Source organism: Squalius cephalus, assembly GCF_949319135.1.
Source record: "Squalius cephalus genome assembly, chromosome: 9".
Taxonomy (NCBI): Eukaryota; Metazoa; Chordata; class Actinopteri; order Cypriniformes; family Leuciscidae; genus Squalius; species Squalius cephalus.
In genome coordinates, this window is record NC_137130.1 from 13,420,486 (window position 1) to 13,445,287 (window position 24,802).

Below are 24,802 nucleotides of genomic sequence, written 5' to 3' on the forward strand. Positions count from 1 at the left end.
AATCTTTTCCAGTTGTTGATTTGAATTTGAAAGATGATTTGATACATTATCCCACTACAAGTGCTCTCAGAATAAATAATTATGTGAACTTTAAATATGGATTTGAGTTTTTATTTATTTTATTAGTTTACCTGTAAGAAAAAAATTGTCCATTTACAATGTAGCCTACAAAACAGTCTGTCTAGCTATATAGTCTGATGTCATTTTAACTACAATCAATAACTGAAACGCAAAATTGTTGATAATTGAGGCGCCAGTTGTGTTTGTGTGCTGGACATTGCTTCACTAAATTATCATAATTAACAAATTTATTTTCACTAGGAATCCAGTCATTTCAATATAACTCAACATGATCAGGAATTTTGCATAAGAGCGAAATATTTTGCAATGGTTCAAGTTGGTCGCACAAATTTGCAGATTACCAACCGAAAGCTACTTTATTTGAAAGTGTGAGCTGTGCTTCATAACTCATATTCACTATAAACAAGCAGAAAGATATAAAGAAAGACCATGTGTTATCGGTCAATGACTCTTTCAGATTTTAGAGAGGCTTTTCGAAAGCTTTTAGGAAAGCTTTTAATCACGATTAATGTAAAGTTTGTTAAAGGGGTCATATAATGGTACATGCACTTTTACAAGTTGATTGTACTGAAATGTGTATTGGCAGTGCCTGTACACAAAAATCATAAAATGATAAAAATCCATCCAGTGTTTTTTTTTAAATCTTCTTATATGTTTCCCCCTCTCCTGAATCAAGCTGTTCGATTTTGTGACGTCACAAAAGCGACGCCCCTCCCACAATGGTGGAGTGACAGCAGCGTTTCAACACAGACCCGCCCTCACGCCCTCGTGAGCGAGCTGTCAATCATAGCACGCGCCGACCGGCGTGTTCAGTGTTGATAGCTGGAGCACTGAGTAGAATGGCGTCTAAGCGATTGTGGTGTTCTTGGGTGTAATAAGGAACACAGCAGTCATTTTGATGTTCCTAAATCCGAACCGCTGAAGACGCAGTGGCTGAGTTTGTTTTCGAAGGGAATATTCCCCACAACGTCAATGCTTTCATGTTTGCGCGAATCATTTCACCAGACTGCTTTACAAACGAGGGTCAGTATAAAGCTGGTTTTACTAAGAAGCTGCTCCTGAAAAAAGGATCGTACCAACTTTTCGTGTTCCTGCTGCACCTCCAGAAGAACTGAAGTGAGTGTAACGTTTTATTAACCTTTATATTAATCTTTGCAAATCGCTTGCTGCACGCTTCACGATGAATGCGGCTATTTTTACACTCAGGGTACATTACGGCATGTTTTCTATGTATGACGTTCTCAATATAATTCATAATCCCACGTTTATAATGAACAACGCGTTATGGTTATTGTTTGTCCGCACAGAACAGAGGGGCGGGGTGAGCGAAGCTCATTATCATTTAAAGACACATGCACTGAAACGGCGTGCTGAAAACAGAGCTGTTTTTGACCAGGTAAAATTAGTGTTTTCTTACAATACTAATGAGAATTTTTAATTAAAGTATATTACAAACTTTTAATTTAGACCCTAAAGAATCATATTAGCTTGTACAAAAATGACATTATATGACCCCTTTAAATTGTACAAGTAATGTAAAGTAAAATGTACTCTCAATCTTTAACTGTAGCTATGTAAAAATTAATCTGCTGGGGTGATACACCACTCTCTCCTGTCACACCTACAGTGAAATGAATGCTGTGAGCTGAAATGATCTCAGAGGACTCGGCTCAGCTTCACACATTTAGATTTTCCTGCTGCATGTAGAGTGTTGATTAATTCATACAAAGAGTTTTCCTAACAACTTGTATGGAAGTGTAACAGTATATGTTGTGTTGTGTTGTGTACATTCTGGTGCATCTGAATCAGAGACAAATGAATAAGTAACAACCACAACAATGAATTGCAACCGGAAAGTTCAAAGTTTTACCAGTCCAAAATAAATTATATATCAAAGAGCTGAACTTCTGAAGTAGAATAGTGACAGGCCCAGTACATTTGAAACTACAATAATAGAATATTGGCAAAACAGATTTCTCAACCGGTCCAGTATTTGTGTTTCTATTTACATTGTGTTTTGCGCCGTTAAGCAATGTAGCCAATCAACAAGATGTACAAGATTCATCATGCAGGTTGTAGTATAGAAGTATGAAGTATTTGCTTTTTCTGCTATTATTTTCAAACATTTGACTGCATGCGTGATGTGTCTTCTGTTTGTCTCTCTCTACATCATGCTCATTAATTCAGTTCACAAATGCTAAGAAAACATTAAGAAATAGCCTATGTAATATGCCTATGTACTATATTCTCTGCACGGTTGCAGAGAATGCACGATGAAGAAAAAGATCAGGCAGGCGAACAAACACAACTCTAGCATTAACGAGACTGGACAAACTGCAGGGGAACACACATGAACTAAAATACAAACGACAATGAGGTGAACACAGCTTAATAGAATGACAAATCAAATTAGATACTATGTCAACTAAAGACTGGTAGAATGTAGAACAAAGGACAATAGAAACAAACTAAATGTCAGTGAAAATGAAATTAAGACAAAACATATTGAATATTTGTTACATTACGCCTCCTCATGGAAGGTGCGACCTCGAGCCGTAGTGTGGAGGAGGCGGCAGCTTGGGAGGAGGACGAGGAGATGGTGAAGGGGTGGTAAAAACAGGCAGACGAGACCATGGAGGAGTAGATGGAGGCAGCAACCAAGGAGGAGATGATGGTATGAGCGGCCGGATGGTGTTGACCCAGAGCACGACCAGGACTATAGCCCATTGCGGAGTTGATGGAGGAAGGGGACATCCTGGGGATGACCAACAGAGAGGTAGCCATGACGAGAGGAGCCCCTCGTACAGATGTAGAGCCGAGGAAGCGATGGGACGCAGATGAACTAGGCGGCCGCAATGGAGTCGCAATGACGACACCCCAGAGATGGAAGTGGGGATCTAGAGGACTGAGGTTGAGCTGGAGTGACCGGGGCAGAGGTGGAGTCTGAGGGAGGGTGGAGCTGGCCGAAGCTGAAGGGGTGGAGTGCCGGAGAGTAGCAAATGGCCCGCAAGTCCGCAGCGAAGGCGAGGCGATGTCCGAGCCAGGTGGATGTCGAATGCCCAATGGTCCACGCTGGAGTCGAGGGAGGAAGGAGCACAGCCGTAGGAGTCATGACAATGAGTCGAGGTGGGACAGAGGACTCCTGGAGCTGGAGGCGGAGCCAAGCGCTCCTCACGCCCAGGAAGAATTGGCTCCCAGAAGGTCCTTGGTGTCACCACACCACTGAGAGAAGGTAGAGGTGACACTGAGGGACCGATGGGGGACGATGAAGACTGGGTGGTAGGATTGGCTGAGGACTGAGGAAGGGAATAGAGAGCAGTGGAAAACCCAACAAAACACAAAGCGTTCCGAATAGCAGACTGGAGAGGTGGTGGGAGAGGGAGGCTGGGCGGGGTTATACTTAGCAGGACTGAAGGAGATGAAACACATTCTGGCAAGATCAAGGGGCACAAGGAATTCATATCTCGACACTCATACAAACTGTCCATTATGTCCAGCCGGTACTCACTCTCCGTGGTGGGATGGTGGGTGGGGCTCACTTCCATTCCCTCGAAATCCACGGGAATTCGCCACGACGATGGACACTGACACTGGCTCACACCCTGGTCAGACTCTCTGTGCTGCAAAATCCATAGTTGGTCAGGTCATTTGTCAGGCACGATTGCAGAGAACACACGATGAAGAAGAAAATCAGATTCAGAAAGTCATTAATAATAAATAATTTAATAAAAATATAAACGATAATGAGGTGAACACAGCTGAACAGAAAGACAAATCAAATTAGTTATTACGACAACTAAAGACTGGCGGGAACTAGGACAAAGGAAAACAGAAACAAACTACAAGTCTGTGAAAATAAACCTAAGGGTGAATTCACACCTGTCTTATTTGGTTCAACTGAACCGAACTCAAGTTCGTTTCCCCCCTTGGTGCGGATCTTTTGGGCAGGTGTGAATACAGCAATCACACTCAGGTGCGGACCAAACAACCGTACCGAGACCCAGCTGAAGAGGTGGTCTCGGTCCGGTTCCAAACGAACTCTGGTACGGTTCAAATTTCTGTCCAATAATTGGATGACATTTAGCACACGTGTGTTTTTGTTTACAAATTTTGTGTCTGGTGTGAATACACCCTAAGACAAAAATGACTGATATACAGTATATTATATATATATATATATATATATATATATATAGTATGACAGTCAGACAGCTTTTTTGATTATAACAGGGGATTTGTTACTAAAATAAGATCTCAGGGGTAAGGTGCTCTGAGACATACTGTGTGATATTGTTCCACAGCACCATCTGTTACACGACTCTTTTTGTTTTAAAAATATTTGCAATATTAGTGAAGAATTATCACAGAAGTTCACATAATCAGTATCACAAATTTGCTTATTTTGATTAATGACCTAAAATAGTGAAGAATATGAAACATTTCATATTCACCAGCTTTTATTTGTCTTACATTTTTCAAAACCTAAACATTCTGTTTATTTCCATGTATAAATTAGAGTTTGAATCCATTATTTTTAATGTAATCTCAGACTTTTTGACCCTATTGAATATTAGGACATTCTCTACACATTATATTATGAAAATGGAGCATGATCCAACACTACAGAGAATTCTTTCTTTGAAGGACCAAATCAGGCCTGTTGACACATGTTTTAATTGTATTATAATCTGTTAAGCTGCCAAATCAGACTTCAAAACTGGGCTTTCCCATCTCTGCAGTAAATTCCCCACACGCTCCTCTGTCATATTCAAATCTATGCTAATAGCACATAATACCCAATAAGAAAGCAGTCAAAGTGCCCCATTACCGTACACAGTAGTCACTGCCAAGCAGACACAGGCAATTTCCGTTAATTAGCACTCCTTGAAAATGAAGCTTTAACGATGAGAACGACCGTGTGTTTTATTATAAGCAGCATCAGTGGGAATTGAGCCTCGATTGAATCATGCATCACTACATGGTGTACCTGAGGCTGTTCACAAAACAAACTGCAAGATAAATACATCATGAAACAGGTTTTTTTATTATGATTTTTTTATGTCACTTCAAAGATTTACAAATATTTTTAAGCTTATCATGAGTGTTGATGAATTACTGTAGAATTAAAAATATCTGTAAAATGTAGCCTATATAACAAGTGTGGTTTTCTGTGGTTATGATTGCTTTCAGTTTAATACAGTTAATAACTATCCACAATGCCGCATGCAAAAGCAAGCATTTTCGTAGTGCACCAAGTTAAATAGTTCCTCTGTCCGCGGTTCTCTTCATGAACAAATTAATGTTTTTTTTGTAGTGAGTCAAAAACATCCTGCATGACCCTATTCACGAACAAATTACTCTTATGAACCGGTCCGGTTCTTTAGTGAATCAAAAACATCAGTGCGACCAGTATAGCCCCATTCATGAAAAATGACTCTTATGAGCTGGTTCTTTTTAGTGAATCAAAAGCATCCAGAAAGACCAGTGTATCATGATTCCCTAATGAATGACTCCATGAACAGTTCAAAAAGACGGTTACTGGTTTGAATCACTCTGAAACACTGCCCTGTACAATTTATGATATTGAGCACAGTGAGAATCCCTATAGGTTAACGAAAATTGAAATTAATTGAAATATGCCTAAATGAATCAAGATTAATCAAATCATACACTCTCAAAAAAAAGTACAAAAGCGGTCACTGGGGCCATACCCTTTCAAAAGGTACTAATAAGAACTATGGACTATTAAGGTAGGCCTTTAATGTGCACCCTAACCCTTTAAGGGTAAATAAAGTACTTTTGAAAGAATACCTCCCCATTTACAGCTTTTGTACCTTTTCTTCTGAGAGTGTAATCCGAATCTAATTGGGAAATGCAAAAGGCTTTCTAGGGCATTCACTATCAGGTAAGTCCAAAAGAAAAACATTTCCCCTGTTTAAACTCACAACACATAAAACACAGCTTGGGCTGATGCCCAGAAGAATTCATTAAAACATCACCAGCTTTCCCATGAGATTATTTCTTATGCCTGTCAATGTGCTCACTCATGTTCTCTCTCATGTTTAATTTAAAAAAATGTTCAATGGACATCCATTGATACCCCTCTTGTCTTTCTCTCTCTTTCAATTTCCTATCTCTATTTCAGCCCTCTCTCAAAAAGGAAGTTTCAGGTTTTGAAAACACTCCTCAGTTTCGTGATAGACAATTTAAGTTGTCTTTTATAGCAGATTCTCAACACTCAACTCTAATAGCTGTGATAGTCCGACCACAGGAGATTTGAACTGAGAACAGTTCGGCTGGAAAAATTTATCTTGATAAGCATTTCAGCTTTGACTCTGACTCTGAGGGAATAAGCATGATAATACCGTACATGCACTGCCAACAGCACAAACTCAAGGAAAATGTTAAAACAAATTGTCAACAAAAACCACAGATGAACAATCCATGAATTTTGATGATATACTGAGTGAATTACGACACTGATGAAGCTTTAAGATGTCATAGACAAGATTTGTTTATGTTAACCTGTTCACAACTTTAACATACTAATGATCAGAAATATTAATATCTGGAACTAATAAGGACTTACTTTTCAAACCTTTCCTTTCCTGATCCTGTTTCATGATGTTCAAACTGGTGTTGGATGGAGTTTGTCATAAATTATAGTCACTAATGTACCTGCTGTTTGGACTCTCAATAAAGAAAATACAAAGTGACCTAATGCTACTCTGTTGGTCTTAAATAAGTATATATCAAATTGTGCTATTGACCAATATTTATCCACCTATACATTTGTCAATATGGTCAATGTCCAATATATTGTCCATGTACAGTAGCTTATTTTAATTGTGCAATATTTTTCAATTATCATTCTACTATTATTATTTTTTTTTTTATCTTTTTAATTATTTATCAACTTCATTTTTAAGTAGTGTAATTAGTGGTTGCCAAACTAAATTATTTAATTTAGTAACAAAAAAAAGTTTAATGCACTTGTAATTTTTTGTTTCCACAAGGTCAAACATATGATGCATATTGTCATATGATGCTTTCATATTTTCCAACTTTAGATTGTCAATCAAATGTATTTGTCTAATTTCTCTCACATATATAATAACTTTTAGTATTTATATGTCAGTAGTGAGGGGACATGAGGTGTGTAATTGCACCATAAGATTTAACGATGCACCATTGTGACACAGATGGGCTTCTTCACAGCTGTCCACCATAATTTGGCACGAATGCTGCTCTGTCATTTCGATCTATTACACATGCAAAACATTATGTGGTCTTTAGACTTTGGGATGCAATAAAAAGACAAGCACAGAACTACAGTCCCTTTATTACATATAGGCTACAGTAATATCAGAAACACATTATGGGACAGTCGGTTTCCGAGCGGTTTTAAAACTTCTCGCTCAGAAAACCCCCTTTAAACAATGATAAAATCTACATCTCTCACATCTCCATGCCTCATGCATTGCACAGGCATGCTTTCATTACACAATTAAAGGCTTTACAGCACATTATTAAGCATTAAACCTACATGTAAATCTGCTCTCATTTATTTCAAAATTCTGCTTTCTCCCTCCCATAATATTGTAATATGTGCATATAATAATGTTTTGTATTGCTGTATAAAAGTTAAGGGATCTCTCTAAAAAAAAAACTTTCTTTTTTAAGCTGATGAATAAAAAAATAATAATTAAAAAATAATTAAAAAAAAAAAAAAAAATTGCAAATTGAAAGACTTGTTAATTAATATTCTATTTGTTCTATTTAAAATAGTTTCTGTTCTGTTGGTGTTTTGGGAGTTACCATTGTGGTGAAGTGTCGAGCGTGTGCTTTAGTTAAGGACTTGCTAATAAGAATTCAAGTTTTCTTTAACAAAAAAGCAACTACTATGGAAGTTTACTGGATATAACCAGTATCATCATTGGGACGCTTACGCCTAACAAAAGCTTGCTAGTATATTGAAACATCCAAATAACTTGATGTGTAAGTTTAGCTGAGTTTACTCAATTCAATTTAGTTCATCTACATAGTATATTTAAGTAGAGATGACATGATGTTTCCATTGTGTGGGACCACTGTCCATAATTTAATCAAGTTTAAGAGTTATTTTTGAGTGTTCCATATATCATCTTATGTCTGCTGCATGCTCATAGTGTTTATCTCCATGGTGGACCTTTCAGTACTATGCAGAGCATTACATTTCTTTTTCTTGATGCAGCATGAAAGATTTCTTCTCAGATCTCAGTTCTGCCATTTTTGGTTTGTTTTTAACTAATTTATTTTTGTTATTTTTACCTTCTTTTATAAAGGACTGTACAGAGAGTAAGAAGCAAAGTGTGACAGGATCAGGACCGCCAGCCAGGACTCGAGTTGTCCAAAGCTATCGGCTCTGACACTTCTGCCTTTTAACTGATGAAATGTTAATGTAAGTGGAAATTCAGTTACTGTTTAAATTTGTTTTTAATTTGTTGCCAAAACTAAAGGAAATCAATACCTCAAATGTATTCTTTTTGTTGGTATTCTGTTGGCTTAATTTGAGCTTGAGCTTCACTGAGGCATTACACACAGATGAGACCTGTTACGCGATGCTCCAGATGTTCTAGCAAAGGGATTTATCACCTGTGGGCCAAACATAGACATGCCCAACACCTGCTCCATTGGAGATTGTCTACAGTTCATTGTGAATCACAACTCATTATCATTGTCATAGTAATATGACAAATCATGAATGAATGACTGGCTATATTAGATTTATTTAACTGATATAGAGGTGAAGACTCATTGTTTATGCAAAGTGTTGCAAAGTTATGCATCTACATGCTTCTGAAACAGGAATTTTGTACTGGTTTTATTTCATTCTTTGCACACTCTTAAAAATGAGGGTTCCCTATACATATATGGTTCTATGAAGAACTGGGTCATGAACTGCATTTTTTTTTTACATTTTATATTGTTTCCTGAGGGGCACTTATAATGTTAGTATGATTTTTACATCAAAATTGTCATAATTTAGAAATAAAATGTCATTTTCTACCCTGATTTTAGCCTCTGATTTGAATGTTTACATTGAAGTCTCACAGCTTCAATGTAATGTTGAGACTCCGTTGTAAACACCCACTGCTGTGATTGGCTAATATCTTGCATATTAAATAAGTATTACACATGGAATTCTCTCGAAAACTTGTATTAAGTGTATACCATTTCAGCTGTCGAGATTAATTTATCGTGAAAAGTGTTGATTATAGCATTATATTTAGATCTTCTCTCATGGCATAAAAAGGTTGCAGTAATGAGCATTGTAGCCGATGACAGACATATCTGTTGAGTGCATAGTGATCTTGTCATTGCAACTCGATTTATGCACTCTAACAAATGCTTTCATCATAACTAACAGTTCAAACATGATGTGAACAGCATTTATTATAACGGGAGTCTGATAAACTTGCGCTGTGTGATTGACAGCTAGCGATTATAAAGGGAGTGTTTAACACACAAATAATTCTCTACTGAGACATTCACATAGTTGAAAATAAATAAGCACTTTCCTAGCATTAGAATCCTCTGAAAGGTAATGTTATTTTAGTGGCATGATCCTGCATCTAACGTGCCAGTGGGCGGGGCCAAAGATGCGATGATGTAGAAATAGGCATTGATCTTCTTCTGCAGAGGCATCTTTAATCGCACTATTACATCATAATGTGCCAAAACAAGTCGTTTTCATGCACTTGGATTCAATAAAAGCTTTTTTGAGGTTAACAAGGAAGTTTTGAGTTCTGAGACTTATAGGATGCTTTTGCAGTGCATGTCAAAAGATCAGAGAAAATTTGATTTCTCATTCCCCTAACATCCACAGAACCTTTCCATTGCACAAAATGTTCTTTATAGTGGAAAAGATTCTTTAGATTATTAAACTTTTCTTCACACTAAGAAAAAAGGTCTCAAAACAGTCCACTTAAAGGTTCTTTGTAGAACTCAAAATGATTCTTCTAAATCCACTTTTGGAACCTTTATTTTTAAGAGGTAATTGATGTGATGATCATACGCTATTGAGTGATTCGGTCTACTGACACAGATTTGTGGAGTACAGAATAGCTTTAAAATGTAAATTTACCAGTCTTTCCTCTCAGATTAATTTCTAAACACTGGTGATTCTGTATATGTAGGCTTTGTGGAGCCAAGGGGGTGCAGAATCTTCTTAATGCCTTGTACACCAAATTGTTTGCACCATCTGTGAGGCTTCTTCTGTGAGTTTATGCATCACACTTTGATGTATAGACATAAAAAGTGATCATTATTCTATTCCTTGCTTATTTCTCAGTAAATTGTAAAAATGCTATGTTGGCTAGGTATAATATAAATATATAATATTCATTTTTCTTACTTAGTTTTTGAGACCAGTCTACCTACAGTCTGCACTTTAATAAAATCTCATATTGGTTGTACATTCTCTGTATGGCGTAATTTGTCTTATACTAATAAGACAAATTAAATATAAAAGTGTATTTTGTTTGTAGAGCTTTCAAAAAGTCTTAAAATATATTTCTGAATGCTTGTAATAAATATGAATGAATACTGAAATGAAAGTGTAGGATATGTAGTTGTGCATTAACCACATGGGGGCAGCACACATATGATACCCCATTATTATCAACCTTTGGGCCACTGAGTCACAGAGGCGTTCAATTCATTACTAATCTCCACTCTTTCAGGCCTTTTGGCATAAACAGCCATATTCCTTGTATTTCTGTATTGTGCATATAGCCTTAAATCCCTGCAAAATATTCACGATAACTTATCAGGTGAAATGTTTGTATGGTCAAGGGGTTTATGTTGTTTAATCCATAAGGAAGAGGGCGCTGATTGTACTGTACATGTCAGGTCAACCTCTCCTGAGACCTGGAGCATCAAAAGTGGTGATAATCTCATTACAGCAAGTCTAATAAATGTATCCCTCTAGGTCACAGGCCGCCAGGCTATTTTGCATCACAGAGAAGGGTAATCTGATGTAAGAACTATCCACTAGCCTACTGTTCAATAAAACATCCCAGGATGAGATGATATTTGTATGTTGAGACATATTTTCATATGTATCCAATCTTTATTCATCCATACTCAAAATACAAAGGCAATACCAAATACAGTGGTAGGCCTGATCTTTCTGTATTAGGCTACTTATAGTGATGCCAATATTTTTTGTAAAGTAGTTGAATAAATGTTCTTTGGAATACTATTATTATTATTATTATTTGCCACAGAACTCTATTGTGAATATGAATCTTTATTTACATGTTATCTGTCATGTAAACAGCCAGACAATTTTTTTTAATTATGTTTATTTCGAATTGGACAACTGAAAAATGACTTGCGTGAGGGAGTCAGATGTGAACTTCAACATCTTTGAATAATTCATTTTCGGAGTGAGTTCAAGCTGCTCGGGCTGCACTGCAGCGCACTGCGAGATGGTATCAGTGGCAAAAGATATTTTCCCCAACTAAGTGCAAATTCAAAACCGTATTTTTATGTTAAGTTTAAAAGGTTGTTCCAAATTAAAGTGAGCAACCTAAATCCTTCATGATTAACCCGCAGGTAGTACTATGACATATGATCACGTGTTTCTGGGTGTCGCTTCCTTGCGAATCATTCTGAGTTACTATATTTGTATAATAACGATATTATTTTGATATAGGCCGACACGTTTTTAAACAAAATTGAGAAATATTCCTTAATATTTAATTAATGTTTTTACCAAACTCCACACACAGACACAGTAGCCAACACAGTAGCCATCGTATAGGCTGTTCCAAACAGCCACATGTAAAACAGTATAGTGGTCATTTCAAGTAGGGGAAAGTGCACTTTCAAAATGGAATTTGCCTTAGATTTTTAATTACTGTCACAAATTTATATTTTGTTGTCACCTTTGAAAACATTTTTAGACGCAGTTAGACACTGCTGATCTAGAATCAATGGTAGGACAGCATAAATATTTTGTGGTAGTCTTTCAATATCCAACTCAAGGTGGTCTGATATTGTAGACATTCAGAGATAGGCCTATTGACACCCTGATGCTTTCTAACATTAGACGGTTAGAATGATGATGAGCACCAATGTTTCTCCCCAAGTTCATTTAGCTGAAACATTATTGAGCGCATCAGGCATGGGGCTACAAGATTTACATAGAAAATGATTGTGAGCTATCTTCAATGCAATTAGAAATACTATGCTTACTAATAATTGCTGCAATGTCTTCATTATACATGCCAGAGGGCATAATGGGTTTTGAGGGTTTGTTTACCATTTTCTCCATTCAACTGTGTGCAGTGGTCCATCAAAATCAAGTCTGAAAAAACCCAACTGCCTGTCTTTTAAATTGACTATCTCAGTGGTGTTCTTCAGGGCAGCTGAAATTGAGCATATTAAGAAGGTTTGATTTTCCCACAATCCCCTGTCTTTGGAGTCTGGAGCTGGTTTAATCAGATCGTAATGATCTCCTTGAATGATAGTAGAGAGCAATACAAAACATACACCTAGGGCACTCCGCAGTGTGAAACACTCCCTTGTGACAATAAAACAGGGCCTTACAACTCGCCATAAGATATAGCCTACAAAGCACCAGAAAAAGAGGTCATCCCTGACTCTGGAGACTAATTTGAGCGTTATGTATGTGTAGACACGTACAGTTATAAACACCAACACACTTTTTTTTTGCTGTGGTAATTCTATCTACTGGCCAAACATGCCTGTTTGGAGAGGTGCTCGGGTAATGAGAATTGCTGGCTACATGAGCACTTTTGTTGCCATGGTTGGCTGGACATGTTGAAATATGCCAGAGTAGTTTAGGTCTTAATTCAGAGGATCCCATTGTGGGACATTTCTCTAAGGAGGTGGAGGAACAATCGCAGGGTCAGTAAGTCTTCCCTGTGGCGATAGAGGACCTGTTTTCCCTGTTGATGATTCAGGAACTTAAGGCCTCTGAACACTCCTTTGTTACCCAATGAACACGTATACTACTGGAATGAATATTTACAGTACATTATAACCAGTGTTGTTATTGTGAACTAAAATGACTTATATGATAATTTTCTGTAATTGAAATAAAGCTGAAATAAAATAAAATTTTAATATTAGATGAAAAACTTAAATGTTGCCTTGGCATTTAACTGAAATAAATAAGTTTAAGTTATTTAAACTAAAACTGTAAAAAAAAAGAAAAAAGCTACACAGAAATATTATCATTATTATTATATAAAAAAAGAAATGACAGTACATAAAATTATAAAAACTTAAACTAAAATGAGAACAAAAATGAAAGCTTTTTGTAAGCTAATTCAAAACTTTTTACCAAGATTAAGCACAAGTTTGAGAGAGAGAGATTATATATTTTTCAAACATGCTGTAACACTCGCGTAGTATAGCCTACTGTTGAGGTTACACAAAAATTAGGGAAACAATAGTTCAAAAAACAAAACATTACATATAACTGAAGGGAGGGAGAAACAAGAATCACACAATTTCAATTCAAACCCAACAGTGTAGGCTATTACAAAATTTCACCATATTTACAATGTCCGTAGGTGCACACGCGTGCGTGTGCTTGTGTGTAACGTGCAAAATGTCTCTTAGTCCCATTCACTGTATACATAATAATGTTTGAATCAGTCTCACCGGGGTTTTAAAAGTCTGAGAGCAGATTCCAGAGGGAAGGCCGTGTCTGTCAAATTCTCAATGGTGAGTATTCCACAAAGCGAAGACTCTCCCAATGAGACGGATAATCCACAAACAGATCGGCCGCAATAGTCCACACACTTTCCCGGGTTCGCGCTAACACTTGAGCGACACGCTCCTGAACAATCAAAAGTCCGCCTCAAATATTCAAAACTTCCTGAAAACACCGCCGTAGCAGCGCGTGATGCAAGGTCACGTTATCAATCTCGCGATCGTTCAATACGGGCAAAACACCCATACATGTCAGGAACATTGAACAGAATAAGAGGTAAGACAAGAAAAACGATCAACAATATATACATTATTAACTTGTTAATCCATTATCACATAAAACCTAACCTTCTATGCGGCAGTGCTACAATGCAAACACTCTCTGTGAGCGATGTAGTAAAGCAGCTCAGTGCTGAGGCAGATAGGCCAAATATAACTCCATCAGCAACTCAAATTAAGTATTCGGTGGTTGCATTGAAAAGTGCTTACCTGCATTGATTTTGGTTCTTTGATAACGTCCGCAGGAAGCAGAGACTTGTTGAATTGTGTTTGCCATTGAATGCAATAACAGATAATTTAATTCAGTGTTCCCAATTACAACAATACAATTAGCCTCAAATGTGCCAAAACAAGAGACTCGTAGTCGAGTTTGAATTTTTCACTGCCAATTGCCATGTCAAAGTAACAATTGTTAACTTGCTGTGAAAAGGCAATCTTTGTATTGACATCTTTGCATGTCACAAAGTGGCTTTCATCACAAATTGCTGATCATTGACTGTGGTTGCAGGTGATAATAGTCTAGATTGAATCTGTTCAGCTCTCAGATAGAAATGGCAGAGAAACACAGACAGACAAAAAGAGATGAACAGAGAGGCAATTAATTATTTCGGGACAGTTATGGGACTTCAGGCTTAAGAGGATGATGTAAATGATAGGAAATGATAAACTGATAGGAAAATCCCACAAGCTGGGAAGATAAATACTAATATATAAAAGGTGCACAGTGTCATTCACACAAATACTAAACAACATCATGGTAACACACTTTTCGTGAACTTTTCGAAGTTCGCTTTGGCAAGCCGTTTCAAACTCCCATAACAAACTCCAAGCCAGTAGTGAAATGAAAGACATTTGAGTTACTCTGACACGTCTAATTCTATTTAGCTTTATTCAATTCAGTTACAGAGTATTTGAGTTGAGTTTACATGCTAATTTTATGTTAGGAAAACTCACTTCAAACATGTGGAACCAATGTTAATTTATTTTATTTTTTTGGACTGAATGTTAACGTCTAAGTCCTGAAGCTAACCTTTGAAAACAAAAAAAATATGTTTGCTTTATGAGATAAACACAAGCATATAAAACAAAATTGAAAATAGAACAAGAGGAGACAGGTCTTAGGTCTGAATGAATGAAGACACGGCTGTTAGAATGCAGATTTTGCCATGCCCTGTGCTGCAAAGTCACTCAGGAGCTCTGACAATCAGCCTGCTGCCATCAGTCAAGGAGAGGATATCAGATGCACCCAAAGATACCAAATGTCCTCTGTCCATCTCACTTATAATGCCTGAAACACATTGTTTGAAAAATCAGTGGCATTTTCAGCCCTTTCAAATTGATGTATAATAATTTCAAACTCATTGTCTATAGTAAAAAGTAGCAATTTGACATTTACCCTCAAACAATGATGGTGTAAAACCTGGTACATTTCAGGTTCTTGGGTGTATATGTGGACAGAAAAATATATGCAGTCATGTGGTCGATGTGTGTGTGTACATCTGTGTGAATTATTAGTTTCATCCTTGAAAATCACTGCAGCTGAGTCGGCTGCCTTTATGCCCACATCAATGAGGCTATGATTCAACAGTTTTTTTAAAGGGCTCAGACTATAAATTTACAATGAGAAGTGACGGAATGAATTCTAGACTGAATGAATGGACTCAATGTACAAAATCCAATTAGCTCAAGTGCATCCCACTAATCATCAGCTACAGAAATCAATGCAGTAATTCAAAGGCACTAATGTAAAAAGTGCAGACAAAACACAGAGGAATGCATTTCAGAGGAATGTTCCTCCATTGCAATCTTAAGTTAGCTTCCTTAGGATGGCACTTTCTACAAATACGCTTTATGCCAAAATGATTTTTGGTAACACTTTACAATAAGGTTCATTAGTTAACTACCTAACATAATGAACTGCACTTATACAGCATTTATTAATCTTAGTTCATATTAATTTCAACATTTACTAATACATTATTAAAATCAAAGGCTGAATTTGTTAACATTAGTTAATGCAATGTAAACTAACATGAACAAACAATGAACAGCCATATTTCAATTAACTAACATTAACAAAGATTAATAAATACTGTAACAAATGTATTGCTCATTGTTCGTTCATGTTAGTTAATACATTGACTAATGCATAATGAACCTTATTGTAAAGTGTTACCTGATTTTTTTAGGTAATATTTAGCAGTGTATTGCAAAAAATAACAAAAAAACACAAAACAGTGTAAATTATATAGAAAATACAGTGTCATTGCCTCATTTCATCAGAAGTACAACTTCATTTTCTACTATAAAGCGGCTTTCCAATGTGTTCATGTTCGGGTCATGTCTGACCTCTGCGGAGTCAACAGAGGAAAATAAAGTTGAACCAGAAAAGAGTTCAACGTGAAAGAAGCACGCACACCCATCTATTACCACGGACCAATGGTAGCACAAAGGTGTTTACCATCCGAAGCGAACTTTTCGAAGTTCGCTTTGGCAAGCGGTTTCGAACTCCCAAAACAAACTCCAAACAAAGTTAATTTTGGCCTGATTTTGTTCGAAATGACGTCACATCAGTTTGTTCTCCGATTTCACTTGAACGACATTGCGTGAACACAGCAAAAGTCTTGAGTTATGCTGCGCTCACGCCATGCGGTAAATAAAGCGGTGTATGCTTTCGAATCGCTCTCGCAGTACTGTGATGTCATACACCGATCAGTCTGCACAGCGCCGCTTCAAGTCGATCACATCTAAAATCTGCAGTGGTCAGGTGTTACAACGGCCAGTTTACATGTTTTACTTACAAGTTCTAAACAAGCACGTAAAAGCTTTTGATAGTTCCGAATCGTTACGGTAATAACAAAATGGTGTGAACACATGCACCTTTAAAGACTGGTACTTAATTCAGGATCAACTTATTGCAATCAGGTGTCAGCTGATGCAATGATAGGTGCAATTCATGTAATATGAATAAAAGTGTGATTAATAATATTACATAGCTGTTGTTGAAAGCAACCGCGAACATTGAGATTTCACAAGAAATCCATTAGAATAAACAAAGAAAGAAAAGAGTACTCAGTTGGTCAAGAGTGAACCAGGTCCAATTAACATCCAAGAAAGACAGAACAAAGGTATTCTGACTGCAGCCTATCTTAACTCCAAAGGGAAGATAAGTACAAGGAAACCAACAAGATTCGATTTGGATTATATGGTTGCAATAAGATTTTCAATTTAGATCCTTCAATTACGGCTGAAGCTGCTTGTGTACCGGTAAAGATGTGCATGGCTTTACCAATTATTAGACATTCTACACTAAATTTTTTAAGCCTTTTTTTTTATTTATTTTTTAAAATAAGATTTACATATTTCATGGAGATAAAATTCCATCAGATTGAATTGAATAATCCTTACATATTTTAATTGAATAAATGATTAAGGATTGTTTAATTATTCAATTATTCAGTTACTATTAATTGAAATGAGTAAGTCTTTCAAAAAAGGCTTAATTTAGCGTACAATTAGCCTACCTCTTACTGAAAACACATCACATCCTCATTGGATAGATTTATACAGTCATAAAATGTACAAACATTTAATTGGGACCTTGCTGGTACAATGAAGCAGGTGAGAACTATACTGAATCTAAATGTTAATAAAGTATATATTTTGCACAATACAGACAGTTAACTAAACTAATGATCAACCTTTTAATTAGGCAAGCAAATGTTTGGCATTTTATTTTTTGTAAACTGTTTATACTATGTATTGGTTTATACTTGTTTCTATTATTCTATTATTATTATTATTATTATTATTATTATTATTATTCTTTTCCCTGTGACTGCTTTTATGGTGTGCATCAATGCTTCGGCAATATTGTACTTACAAAAGTAAGGACAATAAAGTACTTTGAATTTGAATTGAAAATTGAGATAAAGATGTCTTCACTCTTTAAACCACTTCTAAGATATTTTCGTTAATACATTAACATAATGTACATTCATAGTAAGTGAATAAGAGGTTTCCAGAAGCTAAACTCATAAATATTTAATCAAACAAAATCAAAGAAATTTAGCTTAAACTCATTTATAAATATTACCCATGCAATTATTATCTTGTGAACAGATTTAATTGTGATATTGATACATTTTGTGGTCTACATGATGAAACATTTGATCGTTTATTTTGGAGTTGTCCTCATTCAGTTTGTTTTTGGTCAGATTTCTGTTCCTTTATTAAGGCTCATATCATGCCCAGCTTTCAACTGTGCTTTAAAAATGTGTAGTTGTTGTTTTTATTTTTATTTTTTTATTTTTTTTATGACAAATCTTATAACTAAATTTAGTATTCATAAATGTAAATTTGGAGGAAACAAGCCTTTGTATTGGGTTTGAAAAATAAGAAAGCTGCAAATTGTGTTTCAATCTGTAAACATTTTCACATTTTTGTTTAACTTTTACGTTTGTCACTGTTTCTTTGTGTCTTTTTTTTGTTTTTTTACTCATTGTACGGTACCCCCCTGACTGTAGTTGTAATTCTTTACAATCAATAACAAAAAAAAGGTTTCCAAAAGCTGCTTAATTTGTTTAACTAGCCTTACACCACCTTACTAACATATTATGAAACTGTCAGTTTGACAGACAAACTCTGAGACGCCTGGTCGTCATTTTGGCTCAAACCGTCGTGCTGGGTTATGCTGGAATTCCGGAATACTAAAGTCCTGCCGGAGCCATTATGGCGTGAGGCAATCCAGTTTCATAACCTTGAGTGGGAGGAGTTTGGGTTTTCTGGAAGCTGGAAGCAGCAGAGCTGCTGGAGTTATGAGTGGGAACTAGAGCAACGGCAGCCAGCGTGAGCGAGCAAGGGAAAAGCCTCGCGCGTTTCACAGAAGCCCTGCGCGTGGGTAGAATGAGTAGAATCAGCTGAACTGCGTACTTTAATAACAACCAACATTTGTATCCCAGAAACAGTGTGCGCTTCTTCTTTTTTTTGGATCGACAGAGTCGAATTAGTTAGTTTAGCGTTTAGACGACTTAACTCACTTGGTTCTGTGACTTAAACAGCGATTATTGTGGAGTTGTTTTTAACGCTTGAATTACCTCAGCCTCGAGTGGCGGGATTAAGGGGGCCGGGAGAGAGGGAGAAGGTGGGGCAGAGTGAGTCAATCGGACCGAGCGCTCACTACTGTCCGCCCGCCCGCCCGCTTCAACCGAACCACCAACGGATATTTTTTTCTCTCCAAATCCAACAGGAATCAATCATTTTTTTTGTTCATCCGAATTTGGAGAGCGATAACGTCGGCTGTCAGCATTCCCTTTCGCCGCTCATTCCAGGTACTCTGAAGCGTCTACGCTGTAATCCTCTGATATTTACCGTTTGGACGGATTTTTTGGAGGGGAGTGTAAATTCCCCGGTCTTGTTGGACCATGGCCGACGACGACGTGCTCTTTGAAGATGTTTACGAGCTGTGCGAGGTCATTGGCAAGTAAGTGTCACGGTTTGATTACTTTGATAATGACACAAATGTCCATCTGTAACTCGAGCTGCGTCTTTTGCATTTAGTGTCGAGTGTCATAGATGTCACTGCATTTTAGACTTGTGGTGCAGTGCTGCTGTTGAACACATGACAATTACATTCAGTCGTAACTCTTCAAAACTGCATGTCTGAAGCAAGAGGAATGGGAGTGGCGTGTGTGAGAGATGAGAGAAGTCTGTACTTTGAGCATTCATGCAGGTAGATGCTATTCACAACGAGAGCGCAAGACAAGCCTCTGTACATTGCCCCATTAATTGTCATAATCAAACAGTGATGATTTCTGTGAGGGACCATGATAAATAAACCCAACTCATTCATTTTGTCAGGGAGGTCAATGTGTCACCTGGGTTTTAGGTGTTATCTAGCAAATATTATTAAGCGTGTGATTGCAGTCATGTTAGTTTGTAGTTATGTTATTGGTCATTGTTAATGGTCACTGCATGTCTTTTACATTGAGTGGTCAGTGTTCGATGTCATTTGGCTTCTGGCTATTATAATTAGTTCAGTTGTTTGATTTCAATATGAGGTCATAAAGGCCCAAAATGGACATGAATGTTTCCCTGAATGACCTGAGATTTTCTCCTGCATAGATGGACGATACTGCTCTTTTATTTTTGTTTCCGATTAATATTATGCTGAATCTTTTATTCCTTCTATTTGACACAATTACTAAATGATCATTATACTTCAAAAATAATATTCATTATGAGTATTATTATTATTATAATTAAAAATGTGATATATTTAATATAACATATTAAGCCTAATTATTGTGATTTAGATTTTACCATCTAAAAAGGTCACAATTACTTGGTGCAATTTATTGGTAGACAAGTTGATAAAAATATCGGTAAAACCAGTTATCTTTATAACAATATTTTTAGTGGCACTTCATTGAACCACATTTAAGTAGCCTACATGTCAGTCATAACAAGAGTAGTACAGTTGTAGACAGGCTTGAAGTAATAAGAATTGAACCTTTTTGGGAATAAAGCTATAGCGATCTAACACCATAGAGATTAAAGTTGTTTCTGATTTAATGCTTTGTTAAGCCACATTACGAGTTTGGTGACTTTTTGCAGTGATGAAGGGCACAGCCCTCACATGTATCAGCAGGCTTGGAGCCTTTCATATTAAACTGAAACACATTTTACCTTACCATTTTCAGATTGCAGTTTGTTGTGTTCATGAGAAGAATTGTATTGTTGACTACTTTTTTGAAACTTGACTACTTGTTCTGACCCTATAGGTTTTTCCATTGGCTTTTGGATTATCGCTAAAAACAAGCTCTGTGATCAACAAAAGTTTATGATACTTGCACATTTTTTCCCCCATCAAGATCATTTTCACAGATGAACACAACTTTTATGAATTTTGAAGCCTAAAGGTAGGCTATAAACGAACTACACCACGGTCCCACGAATTCAACGTCACCATAACTAAGCTTCAGACAACTGTTTTTATCTAAAAAAAAAAACATTTCCTCAGATAGTTTGAGTTAGAATAGTTTATAAGAGCACACTAACGAGGCTGTAAAAGCAGACTGAGTGTCCCTGTTCAGTGTGATGACGTTTAATGTCCTCAACAGCCTCTGTAGTCCCATTCAGCCACTTGTTAGCAACCAAATTTTCAAGATATATATAACAGCTTAAAAAATCACAAGTGGGGTAATACTGATGTATTATGTCGTAGAATACAACGTAAAAGTATCTTCAGCTTGTGTTAACCACATACCTTATTTCACCTATTTAACCAAAAACCCATTAAAAACCCCACTGACTTTGGGACGATGGAACTGGAAGTGCTTAAATGCTAACTTGTTTCTGTATTTTGGCCTACTAATTTGAATCATACCTGCACCAGTCTGTGTATCTGAGAATGGAAGTGAATGAGTAATTGATGAAGTTCATTTACTCTTTGTCTCGTGTGTTTCTTTGCTTCCTAAATCCCGACACATAGTTGTACTGGATGGAACATTTACTTATTGTTTTGACTGTTATGAGATCTCATATTTTTATGTTATATAACCAGGTTTTTCTCCAGCTGTCACTGTTGTGCAAGTGTTTGCCTGAGTTTCAATGTAAAGACAATAGTGGCTGTAAATTTCTAATACCATGTAATTAGAGCTCCCAACATGCACTCTGACTGGTGCTCTGAGTTTGTAATTAGAAGCAGTTCGGTACATGTAGCTGTCTCATAATAACAAAACAACATATAGTTAGCATGTGTGCAGTGGTGGATTTTTACCTAACAAACTATGTTTAGGGGCACATTATATAAATGGGGTAGAAATATTCAGCCAAGCACAATAAGCCAATGCAAAAGATGGAAGCTCTGTTGATGGTCTGTTTCCATTACATATGTGTAGGAAGATATTTACCTCTCCCTTGCTTTTTAAAAAAATAGATTTTAGAATATTTTTTGTTTACAGGGCCTTTATTTTGTTCCATCATAGACAAATTAAATTTATTTCAGAATTACACACACACACAAGGAAATCCATTTTTTCTGCCTGTGTGGCTTGTCGCTGTTCTGTGCCCACCATGAGTTCTCACGCTTGTGTTTGGAGGTAAAGAGGAAAGAGGATGCTGTCCATTAAGCAGATACACTCCCACTGACACTGCTTCTCTCCCTAGGCCAAGTTCTGTGAGCTCAATAAGAGATGTGGGTGTGTGTGCTGTGTGTATGTCTGTTATTATAAACGGCACAGAATGCTAATATAGCACAGGACAAAGGGTCAGAATAGCTGACCAAGCCACCCTGCAGTGCCATATTTCACTGTTACATTGTGTCTGGCCTCTTGGTCTGTTTGTAAAACACTTAAAGCTGCTGTCCTCCAAGTTGCCATTAATAATGTGTTATTTGAAAAAAGCAAAACAGATATATTTATGTTTGTTTTTTGCACTCTCATGTTCAGCACAGATGTTTTGTGGAATAAAAAAATGGTAATCTAGGCTATTCATTGTTTGAGTCTCACACAGCCATGGCAGATGGCTTTGCAAACTATTAGGCACGGGCACTAGTAGTATGCTAAAGCCCAGAGCTGGATTCTGGCTGAACTGTGAATGATGGAGCTGAAATCGTGGCTGAATTTAGCTCCTATGTTGTTATTAGTCATATACATGCTACTTCCAAGGGCTTTAAGTCCAGAGTGATTGTGTTATTTAGGCACTAATGCTATAGTCTCAGCCAGAGTGATCTAGCAGTCTGATTTAGCTTTGCTGATGCATGAAACCATCAGCCGGCAGCCCGAACAAGAGTTTCAGTCCTCAATTTGCTACACAGCAGATTTAGCTCCGTTATACCTGGCAGTGCAGTCTAGCAAAACACAATCAAAAGTGTTTAAAATCTTAAATCCAAACACCTATAGAGACCGGGAACGTTTTCATACACCCAGGTAATGTAATATAACATATTTGTGCTCCAGAAACCTGCTCATACAGCCCTCTTTTGTCCACAGAGAGCCGTAGATCACTCATGGCCTCCTGCAGGTTAGTTACCAGTGTGCACAAATCAAACCTTCCTCCAGCCTTTTAAAACCCCCTTGATTCTGGGTCCTGTTGTGAAAGCACCATGAACTAGCAGTGACTGACCTTCATTTATCCCCACCTGCAGAAGAAAAATGCTGTTAATAAAGGCAAGCACCCCCTACACTTCACCTTAACCCCTCAAAACATGTTAACATGTTCATTAACAGCATGCTTATGTTGTTCAATAGTGTTTTTTGATGAGTGTATATGAGGGGGTGGTAATGAGGTTGTGTGTGTGTCACTGTCTTTGATTCGAGGCTGACTGACACACTGACCCAGATGAGAGAGCAAGATCGGCTTGCTTAAGCATATAGCTTTGAGCAAAAGGTGGGGAGTGTGATTAAGTTTGACAGTGTTGTGACTTTCCTCCGCTTTGTGCTGTTATGAGTTGAGTTTTGGAAATCTGTGCCGAGGTGGAAGCGGACAGCAGGTTGTTATTTTGAAGGCAGTGTCACTCCAAATATTACTTTCCTTTAATTTCAGTAGGATCCTGTGTAAAATTGAACATGAACTGAGAGAGTTTCCTCTGCATTTCATCATTTTCCTTCTTCCAGCACTTTTTCATGTATTTGATTTTATTTCTATTGATTTATGTGATCACTCGCGCTCGGCTGCCACTTTCTGCCATCATCTGTGTGTTTGGCTTTTTATGCTGGTGTTTTTTTGGAGGTCACAGGACGTGAATTTGGCTTTTGGTATATCAGCTAAATAGAAAAAGAAAATTTCGGAATAATTATGTATATTAATGTAATTAAATGAATTGAACTGAGGCAGCTACAGTGATCTGTCATGCCACTTTAAGCCCAAATTCTGGTATTTAGTTTTTGAAATTCGTAATGAAATTGACAGAATTGGAAAGAAGAGACTGTGGCGAGCAGGACGAGGCTGAGGGCCGTGAGAGAGCGGCGCGAGGCCGGTGGCGTTATTACTGATGAGACATCTGCGCGACGCACCGGCCTCGTATCTCTCACGCAGGAGCGGAAGCACAAAAGGAGGAGCGACGACAGTGAAGATCGAGAGAGCCCAGGCCCTGATTTTATGTTTTGTTTCTGTTTTATTATATGTGGCAGCAGTTGTTTGTGAGGGACTTACTTTCATTTTGTATTTATGTAGTTTATTTATTTTATTAAAAAAGTTGTGAAACCTTCGCCGGTTCCCGCCTCCTCGTTCCATCAACGAACTGAAACTGTTACAGAGACATATATAAAGTAACAAAGCACAAAGCTTATTGCATGGCAGGCAGTGAGGCGCTACAAATAATGTTCAGGTTTGTTCACGCATCAACTAAAAACAGCATTGACTGATTAAGTATATCATAGATAGATTTTTGGGATTCAAGAATCAAATCAAACTGTTCTGATACCAGCAGGGTTGAGCCCTTATCTAGAACGTCATGTTCTAAGCCTTAATGTTCTCTGCCTCAATGAGAAGACAACTGGCCCTCTTTTCTGTTTAAGAGATGCTGCATAGAGCCAAATGACACTGACAGTCCTTTTCAGGTCACTAACTCTGCTACCTTATTAAAGCCAGAAGCAGATGCTGTTTGATTGCCTTCTCACTGTTCCTGGACTTTAAAAATGCCCCCTGTGTAAAAAAAAAAGTGCCTTTTGAGTTGATAGATGGGCAGCAGACGTGCTAATATTTCTCA

General features: G+C 37.2%; 1 protein-coding gene across 33 annotated transcripts in view; it reads left to right on the plus strand.

The window, feature by feature from the left end:
• Positions 1 to 8,442: 8,442 nt before the first annotated feature.
• The window catches only part of caska (calcium/calmodulin-dependent serine protein kinase a), a 173,372-nt gene continuing 157,012 nt past the window's right edge, over positions 8,443 to 24,802 (plus strand). For 28 of the 33 annotated variants that reach the window (XM_079880764.1, XM_079880786.1, XM_079880793.1 and 25 more), the window contains exon 1: positions 18,878 to 19,573. In XM_079880764.1, coding sequence (XP_079736890.1) covers positions 19,515 to 19,573 — 59 coding nt within the window. In that variant the 5' untranslated portion in view covers positions 18,878 to 19,514. Of the gene's footprint in view, positions 8,522 to 18,853; positions 19,574 to 24,802 lie in introns of those variants that run through there. The other 5 variants (XM_079880765.1, XM_079880783.1, XM_079880791.1 and 2 more) reach the window with 5 other exon arrangements.